We start from the raw sequence: 10649 nt of genomic DNA on the forward strand, positions 1-10649 counted from the left end.
GAAACCAGCACTAGTCACCCCGACATGTGCCTATAGACTGGCTGCTCAGGAGACCGTGAGCCGTCGTACAAGAAAACAATAAAACCTTATTGGAAATAAAATTAAATAATGATTAAATTAATGCTAATAACACAAGTGATGTTTGTATTTAATTAGTTGGCTAAACCACTAATGGTTGCCTGAGCTCACGGTGACTCATCCTCCTCTAACATATAATTCTGCTTCATGTTCAACTAAGATTTCTTGAGCGGCTATTATGTGCCCCCCAAGCCCTGTATTTGGTGATTTCATGCCACACTCTTAATGAGGGATGTGTTGTTATACCCAGTTTATCCCTTGTCTTAGTTCCCTGGGGCAGCTGTTAACAAAGTACCAGCGACTGAGTGGCTTTAACACAAGAATGGATTCTCTCACAACCATGTGCCAGAAGTCTGAAATCAAGGTGTTGGCAGGGCTATGCTCCCTCAGAAAACTCCAGGGGAGTTTCTCTTGCCTCTTCCAGCCTCTGGCAGTAGCTGGCACTCCCTGGCATTCCTTGACTTGTGGCACAACTCAAGCTCTGCCTCTATTATCACACAGCGGCCTTCTCTGCGTCCAAGTCTCCCCCTTCTAAAAAGAGCACCAGTCATATTGGATTAATAGACCACCCTGCACCAGTGTGACCTCATTTTAACTTAATGACTTTGAACTACAATGACCCTATTTTCAAGTAATGTCACATTCCCAGGCACCGGGCACTAGAACTTCAACCTATCTTTTGGGGGGGACACAATTCAAACCAAAAAAGACCTCTAGGATTGAAGGGCACAAGTGTCAGTTCTGACAACACCATGCTTTTGTTTCCAAATCACAGCCATTCGTTGAGCATTTTCCATGTGCCATGTCCATGTGGGATGTGTGCCTCACGGTCGCATGGACCCTCTGACTTTTGGGGAAGGCAAACATCAAACTGGCATTATAAGAGTAACATGACTAATCAGGAGAAGTTTGAGGAACCATGGAAAGTGGATCCAACCTACTCCAGAGAGGACATGGAAATGGCTTCCCACACGGGCTTCGTTTCAAACTGAAGTCTGACTAATCTAATAGCCAAAGCTACCATGTCACTCCCCAGCTATGAATTCCTCAGTGACTATCCTTGCCCATTGGACAGGGTGACCAATTTGTCTTCCTTTTCCAGGGACTTCTCCCTTCACTTTAGCACTGAAATTCCTGCATCCCAGAAAACTCCCTCAATTCTGGGCAAACCAGGACTGCTGGTTACAATTGCAACTTGACCCAAACCAGCTTAAATCTAACCCAGCTTAAATTCCCTTCATGAGCCAGCTCCTTCCTGGATTCACCTCCCACCTGCACTCAGCTCTCGCCTGGATTCATCTCTCATCACCATCACCTTTGACACTGTATTTTCTCCTTCATCTCTGCTGCTCCCATGCAGGGATCCCTCTGTGAGAGCTGTCTTCCCTTCTTTGCCCATTGGGAGAGTACCTACTCATACCTAAGATCTTGAATAAAATGTCACCTACTTTGGGAAGACAATACATAACCCCTCATCAGACATATGCCTGCACCCCTCAGTGGAGTCTTTAAACTGGGTCCCCTAGCTGCTGGGCATGTAAACAGGTGGCTCATCGGAAGAGGGAACTTGGGACCTTCTGAGGTCTCATCTACAGAGTGAGAAGGAACTGGTGAGGAACTGCCCTTCGATCCGGTAATCCCACTCCTAGGAACCTCTCCTACAGAAAAGGCTCAATCGTGCACCTAAAGAGGCATGTCTGAGGACATTCATGGCAGCATGTATTGTCAGGGTGAAAACTGGGAACACCTGAACAATCCATCTACAGGGGACGACTAAACAAACTGCTGTATACTCATTTTTTGGATACTATCTGGCTCCTAAGACCAGTGAGGTTTCACACCCATGGGAATGGTTAAGATAAAAAAAAAAAAGATTAAAGATGTCAAATGTCGGCATGAATTTGGAACCTTAATAAATGACTGGTAGTAGCTTGAAAATGGTGCACCACTTTGGAGAACAGCTCGCCATAACCAAAGCCATATATGGATATTCTCCATGGCCCAGCAATTCCACTTCTAAGTACATGCTGCCATGAATGTCCTCAGACATGCCTCTTTAGGTGCACGATTGAGCCTTTTCTGCAGGAGAGGTTCCTAGGAGTGGGATTACCGGATCGAAGGGCAGTTCCTCACCAATTCCTTCTCACTCTGTACATCGATGAGCCCTCAGAAGGTCCCAAGTTCCCTCTTCTGACGAGCCACCTGTTTACATGCCCAGCAGCTAGGAAAACCAGTTTAACCCAACAGAAGCACATGCATATTTTCACCAAAAGACATGTACTAGAATATCAGTAATCTCCCAAAAACCAGAAATTACCCAAATGCCATCCAATAGACTGGGTAATTCTGTTGCAGTGTATTCATGCAATGCAATACTATAAAGCAGGCATCCTCATCAGCTGCAATACCAGCTTCAAGGGGACAAATATTAGCCCTTGGGGAGTAAAAACGATCTTATTCTTTTTATTTATAAAGCACAAGACATGCATATATGATAAAAACAGACAGTATATCTGTAGAATTAAATTTCATAGGCATCAAGGGATTGAGAAAAGCTTCTCGACTGAAAGGGAGAAAGAGAATGAGTTAAAATAAAGTGTCAGTGGCTGAGAGATTTCAAACAGAGTTGAGAGGTTATCCTGGAGGTTATTCTTAAGCATTATATAGATTCTCCCTTTTTAGTCTAAGGTGTATTAGAGAGGCTAGAGGGAAGTACCTGAAAATGTAGAGCTGTGTCCCAGTAGCCATGTTTCTTGAAGATGATTGTATAATGATACAGCTTTCGCAATGTGACTGTGTGATTGTGAAAACCTTGTGTCTGATGTTCCTTTTATATATGGTATGGACAGATGTGTAAAAAATATGGTTAAAAATACATAAATGATACGGAGGACAAATGTTTAAAAAATAATAATACATGGATACATGGGGGGAAATGTACCTATTGCAAACTGTGGACTATGGTTAACAATAATATTTTAATAGTTTTTCATTAACAGTTAACAAATGTACCACACCAGTACTATCAGTCAATGGGTGGTTGGGTGGGTGGGGAGGGTAAGGGGTATGGGAAGATATGGGTTTTATTTTTTATTTTTATTTCCTTTCTGGAGTAATGAAAATGTTCCGATACTGATCATGGGGATGTTTGCACAACTATGTGATGATACTGGGAACCTGTGACTGTATATTTCAGATCGACTGTATGGTGTGTGAGTATATCTCAGTAAAGCTGAATTAAAAAAAAATAAAAAATGTCTAAAATGGCTTCTCGTGGGGGGGTGAACATAATGTAAAAGATTTGAGAAATACTGTTATTAAGCAATAAAATCAAAGATCTACACCCATCTACAAAAATATGGTTGAATCTCACAAACATAATGCTGAATGAAAAGTCCAATACAGAAGACACTGTGGGATGACAATTGTAGGAAGTTCAAAGAACAAGCAAAGTTAATCTATGGTATTTAATATTAGAATAGTGGTTTCCAGTGGGGTGGGGGGAGCACAGGGTGATGATGAGAAGGAAGCAGGAGAAATCCTGTAGCAGGGAGCTGGTCACATTGTTTGCTTTGATTGGATGCTGTTTGCATAAGTGTGTTCAGCTTGTGAAAATTCATCAAGCTGTACGCTTGGGATTTGCATGCTTTTCTGCGTGTTTGTTATCTTCAATAAAACATTTTGTGAAAGAAAATAAAAAGTGAGGTCATTCCATATACACTTATATAGAAGGATGACCCAGACATATAACTAGAACAAAGCAAGCAATGAAATAATTTAGTAGAATGAGTCCATATATAAAAATAAACAGCTATTAAAAGTGTAATTTGCAGCACTGAATTAAATATCTGAATGTAGTTAAAAGGAGAAATTTCAGGTTGTAGATATATTACTAGGATAATTTTTTTTTCAAAAATCCATGTAATTGCACAACACAAACCACGAACCATAAGTTAAACCAAGGACTATAGTTAACAGTACAATTATAGAAATGGACTTTCATCAATTGTACAAAGCTACCACACCAAGGCAAGACATAATAATAGGGTGGTATATGGGAATCCTGTATTTTATTCATGCAAGTTCTCAAAGATAGCTAGATAGACAGACAGACAGATAGATAGATGGAATGGAAACTAAGAAAGGAAAAAAAAAGTAATTAATGCAGATATAAGGGGATTGGAAGGAAACTTCCCAATCTGAGGCTCCTCAAAACAAATGGAAGAATTGGAGGCATGAGAATATTCCAGTTTTGCTGAATATCTATCCTTATTGTTTAAATATTCCACTCCGAGGTACGTAAACTCAAGAGAATTGAAAATGTACATGCGCACAACAGCTTGTTCATTAGAGCATTATTCACAGTAATGAAAAGGTAAAAGCCACCCAAATGTCCATCAATGCATGAGTGGATAAATAAAATGCAACATCAATGAATATTATTCAGCTATAAAAAGATACATGTTCTAGTACATGTTACAACATGTATGAAGCTTGAAAACATTAAGCTAAATGCAAATAACCAGTCTCACATGCAAAAATGCATACTATAGGATACTGTTTACAGGAAATGTCCAGAATTGAAAAACCCATCAAAACAGAAGGTAGATTAGTGGTTGCCCAGGGCTGGAAGTTTGGGGGCAAATGGGGAATGACTGCTAATGTGTATGGAGTTTTTTGGGTGATGAAACTATTCTAAAATTTATTGTGGTGATGGTTGCACAACTCTATGAATATACTAAATATGCACTCATTGTGCAACTTAAAAGGGTGAACTGCATGACGTATGAATTACACCTCAATAAAACTGTTTTAAAAAATTGAATTAAATTAAGACCTAAAAAGAATAGAGGGGGAAGGTCATGAGGAAGACAGTCAGGCCAGGTCACTTACTAGTTGAGTGAGCTTGGACAGTCATTTCACCTCCCTGAGCCTCAGAGTCCCCATCTGAGAACTGGGAGCAATAAGCTGCTCTCTCAAGTCAGTTGAGGACTCCATGATTAATAACCAAGTGAGTTTGGTTATCTGCATGGTTGGCTGTGGAATGGACAGAAGTGGTCACAACGATTGATCACCATGATGGATAGGTGACGGATGAGCAGGAGCTAGGAGAGTTGGGAGTCTTTGTGGTTGGGCCAGGACAAAAGCTCTGGCTCATTTGCATGCTCCACCTCAGCCATCTTGGCCGAGAGATACTGGCTCAGCCCTGCCATCACACAAATGCCTGGCTCCATTTCCTCACCAAAGGCTGTGCCAAGGGTGTGCCTTTTTTGTCATGCGATTGCTTGAGAGATAAAGAGCTCGTTAGCAATAAATGGCCAGACTCTGTGCTACCCAACTCATAGACAAGGTTCTCGGCAAGAACCTGAGACGTTCCCGCACTGTCAGTCACTTCTCCAAGGTTGGCACGTGGTCTTCAGCCCTCCTTGGTATCCAGCCCGGCACTAGCAGATAGAAGGGTGGGGAGGCTGAGCAGCGGCTTCTGGAGTTGTAAGTGCATTGGCAGATATTCTCTCTGTCTCTGTCTCTCTGTCTCTCTGTCTCTCTCTGTCTCTGTCTCTGTCTCTGTCTCTCTCTCTCTCTCTCTCTCTCTCTCTCTCTCTCTCTCCTGGTTTCTCGAACTCCCTCTCCCTCTCTGTTTTCCTTCCTTACTCTCTGTCTCTCTTTTCCTCTCTAATTTCCTCTCTCTCTCCTTCTCTCACTCTTTCCCATACTCCCCTGCCCCTCCCTGCAAGAATGTGTGCTCTGGTCCATTTGCGCCAGAACTAAAGAAATTCTATCCGTCCATCCATCCATGGATGAATGAGGGGAGAGTGAATGGATAAATGGATGGATGGATGGATGAGTGGGTGCATGGGTAGATGGATGGATAGCTGGATAGGTGCATGAGTGGGTGGGTGGGTGAGTGGATGGATTAATGGATGGATGATGGAGAAGACATAGCAGTCATGACACCATTCAAATTGGCAAGGAGGGTCTTGACTAGTGAAGAAGGATACTAAGTGAATTCCAAACTGAAGAGAAAGTGTAAGAAAAGGCAGGGAGATTGGAAAATGTCAAGATCATGGTCAAAGTCATTCTGTGGAGCCAGAAAGATGGAGGCAGGGCTCAGAGATTAGAGGTAAGAACATGGATAAATGTTCAGGATCAAGGAAGAGAGAAAGTAGTGAACTGACTTCTTCTGATTAAAGACCACCCCCCCCCCCCACGCCCAGGAAAAGTTTCAAAGAAGTGTTTCCCACTTTGTTGACATCCTAATTTTAAGCGTGTCCTCCAAGCATCTCCTTTGGTGATGCCTCCCCTTCCAGTTATCTCTTGAGAGGCAAAGGAAGTACATATGGCCTCTTGCCCTGATCGTGAACCCAGGGCCTTCAGGGGCAAATCCAGTCCACAACAGGCTGGTGAGTGTCCTCAGGGAAGGATGCAGGAGGTCCCAGAGGAGTGGCATTGTGGGTTGGGCTGAGTGGGAGTTCTAGAGAGCACCTAGGAATAGAAGTCATCACCGGGGGGTCATGATGGAGAGGACCCCCTTCACGTAGTGTCATTTCCTGGCCAGGTCTGACCCATACCTGTACCAAGTTCCCACCAGTTGGAATCCTATCCAGTCTCAACAGTACAGACAAATGATTCTATCCCCTGAGCTCCTCTGCCTTTCCTTGGAGATCCTCAACCTATCTTCTCCTGACCCCTAGGATCCACACAAGGACACCGAGGACCAGACTCAGAGACGGAGGAGAAATGAGCAACCCTCAGCCTTTGGAGGAGGTAGGATGGGTGCAGGCTGGGAAATGGGAGCATTGTGAGGTAGGGATGGTGGCAAGGAGCTTAATATTTCAGAGGGGGTGGATGGAGTAAAAAAAATCAGGACCTGGACAAAGAGTTAGAGGGTGCTTTTGATTATCCAGATAGGGAGACAAACTCTGATGTAGAAAGTAGGGATTCGGAGAAGCCCAGGTATATCTGCATCCAATGATTGAGTTCTTATCACTATGATTTTCAGTACCCTGTTTTCCTTCTGAGAAGAAAAACAATATCCTTCCTCCAAAGTGATAAGACAGGATCTTAATACCAGTTTCAGAACTTCTGAGACCCTCTACAAGCAAAAAAACAATAGAGGAATTCTCAGAACAATCTTGGAAAAGATAGGGAGACAGGCAAAGGCACCATATGAGAGCTAGACGGGACCTTTAAACACACACACACACACTGCCCTCCCCTCTACTTGGGACATGACTCCCAGGGGTGTAAATCTCCCTGGCAATGTGGGACTGGACTCCCGGGATGAGCCAGGACCTTGCATCATGGAATTGAGAAAAGCTTCTTGACCAAAAAGGGGAAGAGAGAAATGAGACAAAATAAAGTGTCGATTGCTGAAACACTTCAAACAGAGTCAAGGGGTTATACTGGAGGCTATTCTTATGCATATATTGACTTTCCTTTTTAGTTTGTGGTGTATTGGAGTAGCTGAAGGGAAGTACCTGAAACTGTTGAGCTGTGTTCCAGTAGCCTTGATTCTTGAAGACAATCACATAATGATGTAGCTTTTACTTTGTGTCAGATGCTCCTTTTACCCAGAGTATGAACAAATGAATTTAAAAAAATAAGGATAAAAACAAATAAATAATAGGGAAGGATAAAGGGTAAAAAAAAAAATGGGTAGATTGAAATACTAGTGGTCAGTGAGAAGGAGGGGTAAGGGGTATGGGATGTATGAGGTCTTTCTTTTTTCCTTTTATTTCTTTTTCTGGAGTGATGCAAATGTTCTAAAAATGATCCTGGCAATGAATACACAACTATGTGATGAGATTGTGGGCCACTGATTGTATGCCATGCATCTGTGTGAAGATTTCTTAATAAAAATAATTTTTTAAAATCCCAAATACAGATACATTGCCCATATATGGAAACAGAACAGTGATTTGCCCAAGTTCACACAAAATTGGACCTCAGGTTGGTTTCCCAGATTTGGCCAAAATTAGAAACTAGGATGCCCATTATTTGAATTTCAGATGAACAACCAATAATGTTATTGCATAAGAATGTCTCAATATGTGGGACATACTCAAACTAAAGAATTATTGGCTGGCTATCTGAAATGCAAATTCAAGGGTCATCCTGTATTTTAGCTGTTATCCTAACACCAGATTTCTTTAGGCCATGTCCCTTGCTTGTGCTTGCCTTCCTTCTTTTGCTGACTTTTGTCACCTCTTGGCTTAGGAGGTATATGATATGTCAGGTGCCCGGTTGGCCCTTACACTGTGTGTCACCAAAGCCCGAGAAGGTTCAGAGGAGGATCTGGTGGCCTTGGAGCACATGTTTCAGCAGCTGGGATTTGAAAGCACAATAAAGAGAGACCCTACAGCCCAGGTAGGTACTGTGCAAGAGGGCAGGGGGATGGAGCAGAGGGCAGAAGGCAGGGGAATGGACCTCAGGAGGGGCCAGGAGGATGGACCATAAGGTGAGGTCCAGGATTTCACCTGAGCCTGGTCATTCCTCTCATTCCAGCAATTCCAGGAAGAGTTGGATAAATTCCAGCAAAGCATGGATGCCCGGACAGACTTTATCAGCTGTGCCTTCGTGGTGCTCATGGCACATGGGAATGAAGGCATCATCAAGGGGGAGGATGACAAGATGGTCAAGCTGCAGGACCTCTTTGAGGTCCTGAACAACAAGAACTGCCTGGCACTAAGAGCCAAGCCTAAGGTGTACATTGTGCAGGCCTGTCGAGGAGGTGGGAACCCAACCAAGAATATAGAACCTAGAACCCAGAGCCCAAAGGGTCCACCATCCAACCCAGATTCCAGATCCAGAGTTCAGAGCCCTAGCTGAGCCTGGGAATCTTCACTTAACCATACTTCCTGGGACTTTTTCCCTTCCCCATCTGTATTAGTCAGGGTTCTACAGAGACACAGAAATGACAGGAGATGATAGATAGATAGACAGATGATAGATAGATAGATAGACAGATAGATAGATGGATAGATAGATAGATAGATAGATAGATAGATAGATAGTTAGATAGATGATTGATAGATAGATAGATAGATAGATAGAAATAGATTGATAAAAAGATTTGTGATGGGAATTGATCATGGGGGCTGTCAAGTCTGAATTCCATAGGGTAGGCTGGAAGCTGGAAACTCCAATGAAGGTGAAGTTGAATTCCCCAGGGAAAGCTAGTTGACTAGTTGGCTGAAGTAGAGATAGAAATTCTTCCTTCTGACTTCTGAAATCCTCAGTTCTGGCTTTTGAGACTGCCAACTGATTGGATGAAGTGACTTCCTTCATTAATGAGGACAATCTCCTTTGTTGATTGTACACGCAATTAGTCATAGATGCAATCAGCTGATTATAGATGCAAATCCATCTAAGAAAGATCCTCACAGTAACAATCGGGCTAGTTCTTGCTTGACCAAACAATTAGACACCATGACCTAATCAAGTTGACACATGAAATTGGACAATACACTGTCTTTCCTCCCAATTGCTTTCTCCTCTTCTTGATGTTTCAGAACACAAGGACCTTGGAGAAAAAATAGGTGAAAGCGAGGTAGTAACGATCACAAGAGACCACCCCCATACCATCCCAACCTACACGGATGTTCTGCATGTCTACTCCACAGTGGAAGGTATGAGCTCCCAGTTGACCCAGAGCTCCTTGCCCTCACCCACTGTATAGGACGTCTGAGTCTCTCCTCCAGATTCCCTCAGGACCTGCCCTGCACAAGGGCTTCCTTGTGCCTTGCCTGTTGCATCACTACCAGCCAACCCCTGATGGAGCCTCCTGGAGCCCACTCCATGATCTGTCTGCAATCCCCAGGGTATATCGCCTACCGACATGATGAGAAGGGTTCTTGCTTCATCCAGACCCTGGTTAAGGTTTTCACTGAGAATAAAGGACCCATCCTGGAGCTTCTAACAGAGGTAAGTTAAGACAAGATACCTGAAACCCCCACCCAGCCTGGCAGGGAAGAACAGGGGCCTGAGCGTTTTCCAAACTTTTCTCCATGCCCTCTTCCCCTCTCCTCATCTCCAAATCCAACCTGGGGTCCTAACCCAAAAACTAGGATTCCCACATCCCAGCAACAATTTGCCTGAATGTGGAGACCTCCAACATCTTCTGTAAATTTCTATAAAGGTCTACAAACAAAAATGCTGGTGTACCCACCTCTCAGAATTACCCAGTGTTTGAGCAAACATTTTTTCCTTCTTCTAATGGTTATGTGTTTTATCGTGGATTAGAAAAGATATATAACAAAGAATGTCCAACCAGTGATTTCATAAAAATTGTAAAGCTCTCTCATCTTGACGTGAGAACCCACCTGTCCCATTCTCTCACCTTCTCCCCATAAGCACATGGCACCAATTCCCCCAGGTGCTCAGCCCCAAGCTGACCACACCTGTTCTGCAGGTAACCCGGCAGATGGCAGAAAAAGAGCTGCTTCAGGGAGGAAAACTGAGGAAAACGAATCCCGAAATCCAAAGCACCCTCCGGAAAGCGCTGTATCTGCAGTAGAAGTAGAAAGGGTGGAGAGGAGGGGCTCTCTTTCAGGTTTCCTCTCTGCCCCTAT

At 43.4% G+C, this 10649-nt stretch overlaps 1 protein-coding gene across 1 annotated transcript; it reads left to right on the top strand.

Moving 5' to 3' along the window:
- The first annotated feature begins 6816 nt into the window (after nt 1-6816).
- Nucleotides 6817-10649, top strand: CASP14 (caspase 14). Its single transcript, XM_077119625.1, has 6 exons — nt 6817-6843; nt 8296-8445; nt 8584-8809; nt 9591-9707; nt 9899-10002; nt 10490-10649. Exons 1-6 carry the CDS (start codon nt 6817-6819, stop codon nt 10592-10594), a joined length of 729 nt encoding a protein of 242 aa, XP_076975740.1. The 3' UTR covers nt 10595-10649.

Source organism: Tamandua tetradactyla, chromosome 11 (genome assembly GCF_023851605.1).
Source record: "Tamandua tetradactyla isolate mTamTet1 chromosome 11, mTamTet1.pri, whole genome shotgun sequence".
In the NCBI taxonomy this organism is placed as follows: domain Eukaryota; kingdom Metazoa; phylum Chordata; class Mammalia; order Pilosa; family Myrmecophagidae; genus Tamandua; species Tamandua tetradactyla.

Excerpts from the sequence above, each read along its gene's own strand:
- CASP14 (XM_077119625.1), top strand. The coding sequence starts at position 6,817 with ATGAGCAACCCTCAGCCTTTGGAGGAG. Across the intron at positions 6,844-8,295 it reads ACCCTCAGCCTTTGGAGGAG|GAGGTATATGATATGTCAGG; the intron begins GTAGGATGGGTG and ends CTCTTGGCTTAG. Across the intron at positions 8,810-9,590 it reads TGTGCAGGCCTGTCGAGGAG|AACACAAGGACCTTGGAGAA; the intron begins GTGGGAACCCAA and ends TTGATGTTTCAG.